This window comes from Bos indicus x Bos taurus, chromosome 18 (genome assembly GCF_003369695.1).
Source record: "Bos indicus x Bos taurus breed Angus x Brahman F1 hybrid chromosome 18, Bos_hybrid_MaternalHap_v2.0, whole genome shotgun sequence".
NCBI lineage: Eukaryota > Metazoa > Chordata > Mammalia > Artiodactyla > Bovidae > Bos > Bos indicus x Bos taurus.
Window position 1 is genome coordinate 19,211,259 of NC_040093.1, and position 13,993 is coordinate 19,225,251.

The window sequence follows — 13,993 nt, forward strand, 5'->3', positions numbered from 1 at the left end:
ACACAGGAGGTGAAGGGCTTGTGGCATATATGTACCAGCTCTCATCGCTCATTGATTTAGGATTAATCCTGGAGAATGTTAACTCCCCAGCACTTCCAGCCTCTCCTGCCTGTACAGACCTTCAGGCAAAGAGGTATAGGTGCTTGCCACAGGCTACTAGAGGGGTGCAGGTATACAGGAGGGGTGGAGGGATGTTGGTGGGTTGCTGACAGCACTTGCTTTAGCCCCTGACCTGCATTCATCCAGGGGCTCTGTTCAAACACTCTACATGGTGGGCTCCCAGGCTGGCCATCACTGACTGGACTGTGAAAGCCCTCTTCTCCCAGGTCACCAAGCTGAACTGCCAGGGCTCAGTCCTGGAGTCCAGTCCCCAGCTTCAGGTGTCTAAGCTTATCCTCTCCCAGAGCTTAAAGTATCAGGACAAGAGGTGGAGCAGAACCAGACTCAAGAACAGAGGCAGGAGCCCCATGCTAGTCTCCTGGATGTGCACTTAAGACAGACACTTCCTTGAATTCTCACAACCACCCAATGATGTGTCCCTGCTTAACAGAAATGGGAAACTGAGGCTCTAGAGGGGAAGCCACTAGCCTGAGGCCACGCATGGAGCAAGTGAGTGAAACCCAGCCTCCATTGATTTAAGGCTAAGACAGTGAGCACCCTATGCAGGGGGCCCATGTTCCACCCCTTGTTAGGGAACTAGATCCCACATGCTGAAACTAAGAGTTTGAATGCTGCAACTGAAGATCTCACATGCTGCAATGCAGACTGAAGCTCCCATGTGCTGAAACCAAGAGTTCGAATGCCACAACTAAAAAAATAAAGAGCCTGCATGATGCAACTAAAGATTCTGCATGCCACAACTAAGACCCGGTGCAGCCAAATAAATAAATATTTAAAGCAAACAAAAACAGCAGTAATCTCTTTTAAAAAACTGGGAATTAATACTTAATTTTTGTGGGTAACTTAAAAGTTCAGGACTGCAAGCACAGCTGGATCCAGGGGCTCAGTTCTTTCCTGTTCTGGCTTCGGTCTTATCCAAATGGTGGGGAGTGCCCCTCGAAACCACCAAACCTACATCCCACCAATTTAGCAGTCAATAGAGAGTTCTGTGTGTGTGCTAAGTCACTTCAGTACATGGGATTCTCCAGGCAAGAATACTGGAATGTGTTGCCATCCTGTCCTCCAGGGGATCTTCCCAACCCAGGGATCAAACCCGAGTCTCTTATGTCTCCTGCATTGGTAGGCAGGTTCTTTACCATTAGCACCACTGGGAAGCCCAACAGGAGAGTTGCAGTGAAGTGAAAGTCGCTTAGTTGTGTTTGACTCTTTGTGACCCCATGGACTGTAGCCCACCAGGCTCCTCTGTCCGTGGAATTCTCCAGGCAAGAATACACTGGAGTGGGTAGCCATTCCCTTCTCCAGGGGATCTTCCTAACCCAGGGATCAATCCCAGGTCTCCTGCATTGTAGGTGGATTCTTTACCGTCTAAGTTCTGAAGCCACCTCCTCTGGCTGGTGTCACATGCTTCACTGGGGGCTGCAGTCAGCCTTGCTTGTACTGAAATGGTAAGGGGGAGTAGTTCTCAAAAAAAAAAAAAAAATCAGGGAGCTGTTACCAGAAGGTGGAATGGACCCTGGGGTCAGGGGTGGGGGGCAGGAAGCAGCAGATCCTCAGAGTAATTCCACATTCAGGGAGATGTCTGTGCAAACCTGGGTCTGTTCTCTTTCAACTGCCAGACCAGATCCTGTCCCCAGCTGAGGAGGAGGCATGGTGTCCCTGGGGTCACCAGCAAATTGGATGGATGGGCAGAGTCTTGGCAGTATCATCCCAACCAATTCAGTAATGGAGCAAATCCATGTCATTCACTCATTCATTTACTACTCACTGAGTGTCTGCTATGAACCAGGTCAAAGAGCAGGATTATGACTGTGAACAAGACAGGCTAAAATCCTGGTCCCTGTGGAGCTGACATTCTAGGGAGAGAGAGATGAACGGGATGGGCGGGAACTTGCAGGTGTGACCTGTGGCTCCTCATCCAGTATGACGAGTTTCCCAGAATTCCCCAGGGCCCCCTGGACCACCTCATGCACCTGGTCACCCTTTTGGAACAGTGGAGCTTGTGATCCAAGATAAGAACATAGTCTAGTGACCTGTCATTCCTGACAGGGTGGAGATCAGAACCTGTGAGGGAGAGCAGGTGTTACTATTTTGAAGGTCAGGAATTTAAATTGATTGCTAAATCTGTGAGAAAGTTATGCATGAGAGGTCTATCCAAGTCTCAGAAAATACAGGCTTTGTTTTTCTCAAATCTCTTGTAAAAATATACCCTGTATGTGAAGATATCTGGCATCCAAAGACAAATGACCAGTAAGACATTGATATGACCATTGTCTTTTTGGTAACTTTTTGTTTTGTTTCAAATTCCTGAAAAGCTTTAAGACTAGTAACAAGAAACTCTCACATACCCTTTACCCACTTTCATCAAGTGTTAACATTTAACCCCATGGGCTTCACCATTCACACTCTCAGTAATACATCTATGCATATATTTTGGAACCATCTGAGACTAAGTTGTAGACATGATGCTCTTTACTCCTAAATACTTCAGTGTATAGTTTTTAATGTCATGGACACTGTCTTACACGACTATAGTTACTGGATTCAGGAAATTTCAACACTCAATTCCATTCTATTATTAAGCCACAATCCATATTCCAAATTATTCTCACCCCCTAAGTCCTTTATAGCAATTTTTTTTAGATCAGGAGACTCTTTGACAGGTTGACAAGCAGTGACCCTGTCCCTTAGAAGAGCGAAAACACAGCAGCAGACACAGACAGGACCAAGGAGGGTGGTTTAACATCAGTACATTCTGAGATAAGGGCTTGAGTGAGGTGGTTTATTTGCAATGTGATCCCAGGAGGCAGGAGTTAGGGAATGAGGAGAGACAGTGAACAGGGCAAAAGCGAAACATATGCTTATGGTGCAGGAGCCACTGAGTACCTGGGGCTCAGTCCCACCAGACAACAGGCACCTGGGGCACTTATCCAGTGACTGTAGTCCCCCACAGGCTGCAGTTGCTCCTGAGGGCATTAACCCACCTCTCATAATTCCTAGAAAGCCCTCAAGCAGAAGAGCAGAGATGCAGGGGCTCAGAGCAGGAAGCTGGCAGTTTCTTGGGAACCCTCCTCTGCAGCTACAAGTGAACTCAAGTAGACAGGAGGGTTATGGGGTTGGGACATCACCCTCTGCTGCCACAGGTATTTAATTCACTGTGTCATAATGGTGACTGCACCATGAAATTAAAAGATGCTTGCTCCTTGGAAGAAATGCTATGACCAACCTAGACAATGTTTTCAAAAGCAGACATCATTTTGCCGACAAAGGTCTATATAGTCAAAGCTATGGTTTTTCCAGTAGTCACGTGAGAGTTTGGACTATAAAAAAGGCTGAGCACCAAAGAATGGATGTTTTCAAAGTGTGATGTTGGAGAAGACTCTTGAGAGTCTCTTGGACAGCAAGGAGATCAAACCAGTCAATCCTAAAGAAAATCAATCCTGAATATTCATTGGAAGGACAGATGCTAAAGCTCCAATACTTTGGCCACCTGACGCAAAGAGTTGATTCATTGGAAAAGACCCTGATGCTGGGAAAGACTGAAGGCAGGAGGAGAAGGGGATGACAGAGGATGAGAGGGTTGGATGGCATCACCAACACAATGGAGATGAGTTTGAATAAACTCAGGGAGATGGTAAAGAACAGGGAAGCCTGGTGTGCAAAGAGTCAGACACAACTTAGCGACTGAACAAAAACATACCATAACAGCTGCATAAGGGAGACACTATTGTAGTTAGTATGCCCATTTGGCAGTTAAGGGTGTTGAGGCACAAGGAGGTTAAATCACTTGCCTCTGATCAAGTAATCAGTAAGTTAGAACTGCGATTCAAACCTAAGCATTCCAGTTCCAGAGTCCAAGCTCTTAATCACCCGACATTCACCCAGTAACTCCCTTCTGACCAGGACACCCAGCCCCAGTGAGAACTCGATCACTGCCTGCAACCCTGCCAGAAGCTCCCATCCTGGACCTTATTAGGGCTCAAGATCTTGCAGCCAGAAATGAGCAGGAGGAAGAGGAGGGAGATGCAGGTGGAGCTCTAATGCGGGCTGGATGGGTAGGACTTAACTCCACTAGCCACTTTCAAGATTTTGGTTTTTACTCTGAAATGCAACCAGGCCAGGATTAATAGCAACACCCTGGTGGAAGAAACTGAGGCGGACAGATGAACATGGGCATGGAGGCTGAGTACCAACCAGAGACAAAGCTGAAGTAGAAGCCACTTGCATGAACTGCACAGCCTGTGCTCTGGGGCACTCCAGGCCCCAGCATTTCTCCCCTTCGCCCTCTCCAGGCCTTTACCCACACCGTCCCCCTGCTCAGAGCTTATCCCTACATTCTGGCAAACACTTCATAATTCTTCAGATTTCAACCTCATTTGATAACTATTTGAGTAACTGCCTCCCCCATTGGGATTGGGGGAGAGACTGTGTTTCTCTTTGGTCCATCCTACCTTTGGGGATTCCCAGGTGGTGCAGGGGTAAAGAACCTGCCTGCCAATGCGGGAGACCCAAGAGACGTGGTTTCAATCCCTGGGTTGAGAAGATCCCCTGGAGTAGGAAATAGCAACCCATTCCAGTATTCCTGCCTGGAAAAAATTCTATGGACAAAGGAGCCTCACAGGCTACAGTCCATGGGGTTACAATGAGTCAGACAAGACTGAGCAGCAGGCATGCCATGGCATCCTACCTTTGATCTGAGCTCTGAGTTCCTTTCCTGAGGTCCTCCTCCTCTCAACTGCTTTTAATGGGTACAAATACAGCTGAGGGCTACAAAATGCAGCACCCCAGGGAATGTCTAGCGCATGTCCCTGTGGGGGCATGGGAAGAGGTATGTCTGTGGCCTACGGGTCCACCTCTCCTTTCCCACCCCTAGGCCTTGCTAACAACAATTCCAGCTTGTAGCTGAGGCTGGACTCCTTAGCCAGGTTTGAGGGTCCCACTACTACCGCAGGGGTTACCAGCCAGGCCTCCTCAGCTCCACCATTCCTCTTCTGACTCACTACCTTCCATTAAGAGGTCAACAGGGGCTTCCTTGGGGGTCAAACCAGGGTGGGTTCCCTCTATGGATCTGCCCAGGAGAAAGAACTATGCTGCTCCAACCAATCTGCCATTCTAGAGGGTTCCCCACACCCATCCCTGCCAGAGGGTCACTTCTTGATAACTTTCAAAATCCCCCAAACACATCAAATCTTTACCACCACCAACAGGGAAATAAGCACACCCCCATTTTATTGCCTTTTTGTCCAACAGTCTTGAGAAGGGAAAGGAGCAGGAATCGGGGTGGGTGAGGGGAGGTTTCCCCTCAAAACCATCATGTAGAGGTCTTGAGGGGGTCTTTAACTGATTAGCGGGGTGAGAGACCCCTTACCCCCTTCCTCACCAATCCCAGTTGGTCTCAATGGAGTAAAGATTTTTCTGAGGGGGTTTCCAGGCTTCTCACCGTCCATCAGGGCATCGTCCCAAACTCCTCCTCATCTGCTCTTCTCAGAGTTATCTTTGAGGAGCCAGCAGTGGTATTTCTCAGGGTTCTAGACAAAGGCGTCAGTCTCTTTCTGTCCAACAGAGGGGCGTCTTTGCTCCCCAGGCCTTAGGATAAGTAGCTTTCAGTTTGACAGTCCGCCCCAAGCCTCATTGGTTAAGTCTGACCCGGTACCATACAGCAAGTAAAGCCGGGCATTTCTCGCCATCGCACCCCACGTCCCAGGAGGGTTCTTCAACTACCTCAATCTGTCGATTTAGTTTCTCAAGACCTCTCACTTTCCATCGGGGGGCTCCCCAGTCCTCCAGTCCCCCTGAGCCATCGGGCGAGCCCTTCAGCCGGTCACCGTCCATCCAGCGGGGTCTTCGGTGTCCTCATGCTGTCTAGCGGTTTCCTCGGGTCGTCACCTTCACCAGACAGGGTCCCTGGGGCCCCTGCGCCGTTGGACTCCTCGGTCGGGCCCCGCGTACGCACGAAGGCCCCCATGGCCGTGGCGTGGCCCGAGCGTAGCATCTGGAGCTGGCGCCGACCGCGGCGGTACAGGTACTCTATGCGCAGTACGTCGGAGCGTGGCAGGCAGGCGTGCTGCCGGAACTCCGCCCGCACCCGTGCCTCGGCGCCCGGCTTCCCGCGCCCAGCGCGCAACAGTTCGCGGTACAGGCTCAGAACTTGCCTCTGCAACCGGCTGTGCCGGCTCATGGTAGCAGCTGGGCCGCGGGGCACGGAGCGGCGCCCGTGCACAGGCGGGAGAAGCGGTGAAACACAGCCATAGGAACTTCCGCCTCCCGCTCCCAGCTTTGCGGCGCCTTCGCGCCTCATAGGTTGTCGCTGCTTCTACGTCACAATGTTGTGTGTAAGGGGCGGAGCTAATGGTTCACTGGCCCGCCCCACTGGACATCTGTGTCCTTGAGAGGACGGTACTCCTGAGGGCCTGGAGAAGGAGGACGCTAGACGCTGAGACTCTTAGGTTTGGAGTCGGAAGAGACCAGGGGATCCTGACCTGACTCTTGGGTCCTGCGAGTGGAGAGAGCTAGAGGTTAGGATCCTTGTGTTCCCCAGAGCTCTGGGGGCACTGGGGGAGAGAAGACGGGCACACACGTGGGTTTATCCTCATTTATTAAAGCAACCATGGGAAGCTCCGTGCATCCCCACTCCCAGAGCAAGTGTACATCGAGGGCCCCAACCCCTGGGGACGGGAATACGCGGTAAAGTGCTGGGTCACAGCAGGCAGAACATGCTGAGAATATGCCGTGGGCTATAAGCCCCCAAACGCAGCCAGTTTGGGCCGGTAGCGCTCTCTGCCGAAGAGAGCCAATCTGAGGGTAGGAGAGGGAGGGGCCTCGGATCTGAGGGTAGGAGAGGGAGGGGCCTCCCTAGCTGTTGAAGCCGAAACCAGCCCACACGGAACTCTTCGACTATGTTGGCACTCCGCAGACCGCCAGGAAGTATCAGGAAGTCAGGCGCAATTCCGTTATAGTTCCCGCAGGCTATTCGGAGGCGTCCTCGTAGCGCTGGGAGGCCCGCAAGGCCACGACCCGCTCAACACCCTACCAGCACCTACCCGCACCTGCCAGCACCCGGAGCGTGGGAGACCGGGAAACGATAACCCGGGATCCCGGGAAACGATAACCCGGGATCCCTCCGCCCAGCGTGCGACCAGGCCACCGCGCATCTGGGCATGCGTTCTTCCGCAAGAGACTAGCCTGGTCAGGGGCTGGGGAGAAGGCCTGAGTCTGGGAGTCGGTCAGTTCAGTTCAGTTCAGTTGCTCAGTCGTCTCCGACTCGTTGCCACCCCATGGACTGCCGCACGCCAGGCTTCCCTGTCCATCACCAACTCCCGGAGCTTGCTCAAACTCATGTCCATGGATTAGGTGATGCTATCCAACCATCTCATCCTCTGTCCTCCCCGTCTCCTGCCTTCAATCTTTCCCAGCATCAGGGTCTTTTCTAATGAGTCAGTTTTTCGCATCAGGTGGCCAAAGTATTGGAGTTTCAGCTTCAGCATCAGTCCTTCCAATGAATATTCAGGACTGATTTCCTTTAGGATTGACTGGTTTGATTTCCTTGCAATCCAAGGGACTCTCAAGAGTCTTCAACACCACAGTTCAAAAGCATCAATTCTTTGGCGCTCAGCTTTCTTTCTTTATTTTATTTTTTCAGCTTTCGTTATAGTCCAACTCTCACATCCATAATGGTAAAACCATAGCTTTGGTTAGATGGACCTTTGTCAGCAAAGTAATGTCCCTACTTACTATGCTGTCTAGGTTGGTCATAGCTTTTCCCAAGGAGCAATTCTCTTTTAATTTCATGGCTGCAGTCACCATTTGCAGTGATTTTGGAACCGAGTCCATGCAATTCTCCAGGCTAGAATACTGGAGTGGATTGCCATTCCCTTCTCCAGAGGATCTTCCTAACCCAGGGATCAAACCCAGGTCTCGTGCATTGCAGGCAGATTCTTTACCAGCTGAGCCACAAGGCAAGCCCTGGGAGTCAATAGGGAGATCTGAAACCGCTGTGATTCCTGCTGGTGTCTCTCTGTCACAAACACATACCAGGTTCTTTGCTAGAGGAATAAGGTCTGGGATTTGCTTTAAAATCCTACAGGACAAACAAAACAAAGAGTGGGAGGAAAAGATGAAAGGAAGCATGGCAAAATATTTGTAACTGTAATGGGGTTTCATAACACTATTCTTTTGTGATGCTTGAAATTTTTCATAATAAACACTGTCTCAGAAGGGAACTTTAGAGAGTAAAAATGAAAAAAGCCTCTGGAACCTGTCACATCTCTCATCTGTGTCTTCATAATCTAGTAACTGTTTACTGAGCACATACTCTGTGCCAGGCACCCTTTCAAGTGCTTTAATATTTTATTTATAAAAGTGTATAACAGAGTAGGTTAATAAAATGTGTAATATAATATGATGCAATTGGTATTTTAATATACTGTCACCTAATTTATATTATTTTATGTAATCCATTTATTTGAAAATAGTAAATATTTAAAACATTTTATTAAACATTTAATGTTTTAAGTGATATTAAATCCTCATCAACACTCTGATGAGACGGTCTGTACCATATGACTCTTATGAAACTGAGGCCAGAGAAATAACATAGCCTGCCCAGGTTCACATACCTGGTAAGTGGCAGAGTCAGGTTTTGAACCTCGGGGATCAGATTTCATGACCTCTAGTTTTAACAACTTTGCTATACATACTGAAGGCTTCCCAGCTGGTGCTAGAGGGAAGGAATCCATCTGCCAGTGCAAGAGGCACAGGAGACACGGTTTCGATCCCTGGGTCAGGAGGATCCCATGGAGGAGGGAGTGGCAGCCCACTCCAGTATTCTTGCCTGCAGAATCCCATGGACAGAGGAGCTTGGCGGGCTATGGTCCAGAGGGTTGCAAAGAGTCAGACACAACTGAAGCAACTTATCATGCATATACATACTGCCTCTCCAAAGATAAAATAAAAATGGTTACAAGAGCAATCACAGCTCATACTTACTGAGCACTTATGCCAAGCACTTGATATATCTTCACAGCTACCCTGTATGGCGGGTACTGTTCTTATCACTACTTTTTTTTTTTTTTTCTTATCACTACTTTTTGTGGATGAGCAAACAGGCATAGAGAGAGGCTGAGTCACTTACCCAAAGCTACACTAGAAGTTTAGGAGACACTCAGGAGTCTCTTGACCCTTGAACCAAAGGGTCAAGCTTACCTGTCTGGCTTAGCTTACCTGACAGTTGTGGTTGATGTTCAAGCTGTTCTCTCCCATCCTCCCACCCCCTACAGGTAACCCTGAACTCACAGATGATTCTATTTCTCATCATGAGATTTCAGGTTTGTTTTCCCCTTACTAATAAATAGCATTCTGGGACTTCACCAGTGGTCCAGTGGTTAAGAATCACCTTCCAGTGCAGGGGACTTGGGTTTGAACCCTGGTCGAGGAACTAAGATCCCACATGCCGTGAGGTATGGCCAAAAATAAATAAATAGAAACAACAAACAAAAGAACTCCCAAAACTATCGATTTTGCCTTCCCAGATCCCAGCTCTGCTGTTGCTCTCCTGCTTTCAAGGGAGCAATGCATCCTTTATCCTGGCATCTCTTCCTGCTGGATTTCCAACCTCTCCTTGTCTGTCTTCTGCCCATCAGCACTGAAACATCCCTGAGTTTTTCCCATCTCAAAATAATACTGATAAAAATTAGTTCTAAGATATCCTTGCCTTCTGGCTCATCCTAGCTGATATTATTATTTGTTCCATGCCGTTGAGACATGCAGGATCTTCGTTGCCCAAACAAGGATCACATCTGTGCCTCTTGCATTGGGAATGTGGAGTCTTAACCACTGGAGCTCGAGGGAAGTCCCCTAGCTGATCTTTATTCTCCCCTTTCTGCATGGATACCTTGTCAAGAGAGGTGCCTATGCTTGCTATCTCCAGCTGTCTCATTCCTCAACCCTGCAGTCCAAGAGCTGCCTCCTGCTGTGTTGTGTGATAGAAGGAGCCTGTGTTTCTGAGTTGGAGGAAATGAGCTGGTTTTACTTGGGCTGTTCATGAGAGAGCAATAAGCTTTTATCAAGTTTAAGTCACTGTAATGTTGAGCCTCTGTTATAGCTCTTGGCCCCAAAAGTCTAATTAATATAGATGCTAATGAAACCATTTACCTCAGATTGGCACTTGATCCCATGTGCTGGGACTTGAACCCAAGTGGCTGGGCCTTGAGGCCAGCCAAAACCCTGCTTGGGAATCTAACCCATGTGGCTGGGACTCAAATCCGGCCAAAACCCATGGTACCTAGTTCCAGGACCTAATGAAGCTCAGGTTCTTGATGCCTCATCACAGAAAGAATTCAATGAGAAACAAAGTGATAGGTAAGAAGTGGATTTATTCAGATTCAGGGAGAAGCACACTCCACAGAGTATGGGACATCGCACAGGGCCAGTGAGTGCGCCTGCGAAATGTGGCATGATTAGTTTTTATAGGTTGGGTAATTTCATATGCTAATGAGTGGGAGGATTATTCCATCTGTTTTGGAGAAGAGGTGGAGATTTCCACTGATCACTGTTCTGATGCACAGTTCCTTGCAGTGGCCCAATTTCTTGGTCTTTTGAAAGTGCCTTGGAACTGTCATGGTGCCTCTGGGTGTGTCATTTCACTTGCTGACTGAGGATCAGGGTCTAGTCTTGTCTGCCATCTTGGTCCCATTTGATTCTAATCAGTTTATGTTGTTCCTTGGGTGATGTCTTTCTTTCAAAAGTTTTGTCCTGCCCTTTTTCCTCCTGTTATGCTAACACAGAAAAAGGAAAAGGCTGGGATGAAAGATGGAAACTTGAGTCCTAGTGACATCATTTGAGTCCCCAAATCCAGCCCTGTCTGAAAGCCTCAACTTTACCCAAAGAAAAGTAGATACATTTCCTGTTGTATTTAAGATAGTCGGCATCATTTTCTGTCAGTTACAACTGAAAGTCTTATTGATATGGTGTCCTGAAAGGAATATTTTGATAAGATATGGGAGACTCTGTGCCCACCCACCCAGGCCTGGGGACCTCTCTTACAGGCATGTCACATCCCTTGTGGAAGCAGCTCCAGTGGTCTTGGGACACACAATCTGTGCCATCAAAGATGACGCCAGGGTCACATTCACAGTCCTCATGGCATCAGAACAGTGAGCAGGGCTTGTTGCAGAGAAGCCAATTCTGACTGCATATTGGAAACTGTTTCTTTGACTTACTTTTTGTTGGTTTTGTTATTTTGCAAACTCTGGGAGATAGTGAAGGACAGGGAAGCCTGGCATGCTGCAGTCCATGGGGTCTCAAAGAGTTGGACATGACTGAGCCACTGAACAAAAACAAGCCTGCCTCAGAAGACCCTGCCCCTCTTCCTAACTGTAAACTGAAGTGCTTTTGTTCAGCTTATAGAGAGATAATCTGACCTTACCCACCTGTGAATATCTACAATAAAAAGAAGAGATTAACACACCCCTTCCAAAGGTTGGCCATTCCTGGAGATGTTTTGCAAGACTAAAGATTCTTTCACTTTACTTCCCCACTGCCTCTCCCTCTCTATTCTGCCTTTTGATTTTCGTTCCTCATCGCCCCTCTCTCTGGCTCTGTAAAAGAACCTGGCATCCAGATCCCAACAAGATGGTTACTCTGAGACATTAGTCTGCCATCTTGGTCAGCTGGCTTTTCGAATAAAATCATATTCCTTGCCTCAACACCTTGTCTCGGATTTATTGGCCTGTCGTGCAGCAAGCAGAGTGAGTTTGGACTCAGTAACAGGCTGAGAGGCAGGACATGGACCCCATGACCAGTCCATGCACAGTGGCTTCAGGTGGACAAGTGAGGACTGCAGGTGGATGGTAAAGGTGAGTACTTGGACTCCCAAGTTTACTTTTCCAATCCTACTGCCTCCTACCCCCAGTCAGGCTAGCTTCCTAGTGATGTTTTCCAACCTCCACAACTTTGCAATTATGGTTCCCTTTCCCTTGCATGTCCCTCCTACACACTCTCCTCAGCCAGTTCCATCAATGTCAGGTCTTCTCTGATCCCCATCAGGAGAGGAGACTCTTCCTGCTGGCCCACAACTTGCCTAGCATGCATCCCAGGCCCAGCCAGAGCACTCACAGCAAAGTTGGGGGTGCCTCCAGGACATCATGGGAATCCCAGCCTCCTGATGACCCTGAAGTGTAGGCTGGGATGTAAAGAGGAGACAGGTGGTGAGGGAAAGAGACAGGCACAAAAGAAAGAAAGACCTTGGGACTTTGTTGGGGGTCCAGTGGCTAAGATTCTGTGCTCCCAATACAGGGGGCCCAGGTTCCACCCTTGGTCAGGGAACTACATTCCACATGGCACAACTAACAGCCCCTGTGCCCCAACTAAAGATTTTGCATGCAGCAACAAAGATGGAACTTTGTTGCCTCAACTAAGGCCTGGCACAGCCAAATAAAAAAATACTAAAAACAAAAAAATAACAAAAACACCCATAAAGACCTTGTTAAACTGCTGTCCCTCCGGGTCTGGCCACTTCTTCAAATCTAGTCATTGCTCTTTTCCAAGTCCCACCCTTCTTCACCTGGCCCCGCCCACCAAGGCCTAAACTTCTCCATTGTATGTGCGTGGCCACACAGACTGGGGCAGAGGAGCCTGCAGACCAGGCCACAGCCAGGCATCTCTGCCAACTTCCAGGTGTTGCGCAGGGGCAATGAGGGGCTGCTTGGGCTGCCTGCGTCATGAGGTCAGCATAGGTAGGATCCTGTAGGGCCTCAGCAGTGTCACATGCACCAGGGTGTCCAATCTTAGGTCAGAGAGAGGCTGAAGTGGGTGTCTATGCAGGGCAGGCAGCCTGGCAGTAGGTGAGGAGGCTGCAGTCCTGAATGAAGGGCAGTGATTCCAGAATTCCCTTCGCCAACTGCGGGGGAATGCGGGAGGGGAGAGCAGCCAGGGAAGGGGTAGTGGCGGTCAGCAGACTCTTCTGGAAATGTCACTGAAGGATCAGAGAGGGATCAAGGAGAACATTGGTGGTTAAGGGACGTTTAGTCATTAGGGATCAAAGGAGAATTCAATGGGAGGTCAGTTGGAGGTGAAATGGAAGGTCAATAAAGAATCCAGTGGGGAATCAATAGTAGAGTGGTCAGAATTAATGAGGGGTCAATGGAAGACCAATGAGGGGGGAAAAGAATAATTAAGGAGTTGGTGGGGAGGGGTCAGTGAGGGAGCAAGGGGAGGGTCACAAAGAGGACAAATAGAGGCAGTGGAAGGCCAGATCCATGCATCACTGAGGATCAGGAGAAGACTTAGGTGGCTTTGGTGGCAATGGGAGGACTTAGCTCGTGGGTACATTGGGGTAGATTCAGAAAGTAAACTGATGAATTAATGTGGCACTATGAAAGGCTCAATGGAGCCCACCAGGCTCCTCTTCCATGGGGATTCTCCAAGCAAGAATACTGGGTCAGGCTGCCAGGCTTTTCTCCAGGGGATCTTCCCAACCCAGGGATCCAACCCCCATCTCTTATGTCTCTTGAATTGGCAGGTATGTTCTTTACCATTAGCACCACTGGGAAGCCTTCAGTGAATAAGATACTGCATCAAAGAGGCTCAATTAGGATATCAGAAAGGCGTGAGAATTCAGTGCAAGAGTCAATATCAATAGGCAGATCAATGGGAAGATCCACAGGGGTGTAAATGATCAGTCAAAGACTCAAAGGAGAGTTAATTAGAGAGTGATAGGAGTCTCAAGGGTAGTAAATAAAGACAAGTGAGAGTCAGTGGGAAGGGGTCCACAAGCAAGTCAGTGAGGAGGGGGGTCAGTAGCCATTAGTGGGGGGCGGTGAATGGGGCCCCTGGGGAATCTGAGTGGACATCTTTGAAGACTAGCTGGAGAGTCAATAAA

General features: G+C 48.9%; 1 protein-coding gene across 1 annotated transcript; it reads right to left on the minus strand.

Moving 5' to 3' along the window:
- Positions 1-5,319: 5,319 nt before the first annotated feature.
- Positions 5,320-6,416, minus strand: SDHAF1 (succinate dehydrogenase complex assembly factor 1). The gene has a single exon (XM_027514399.1). It carries the CDS (start codon positions 6,413-6,415, stop codon positions 5,939-5,941), a length of 477 nt encoding a protein of 158 aa, XP_027370200.1. The 5' UTR covers position 6,416; the 3' UTR covers positions 5,320-5,938.
- Between the last annotated feature and the right edge of the window lie 7,577 nt (positions 6,417-13,993).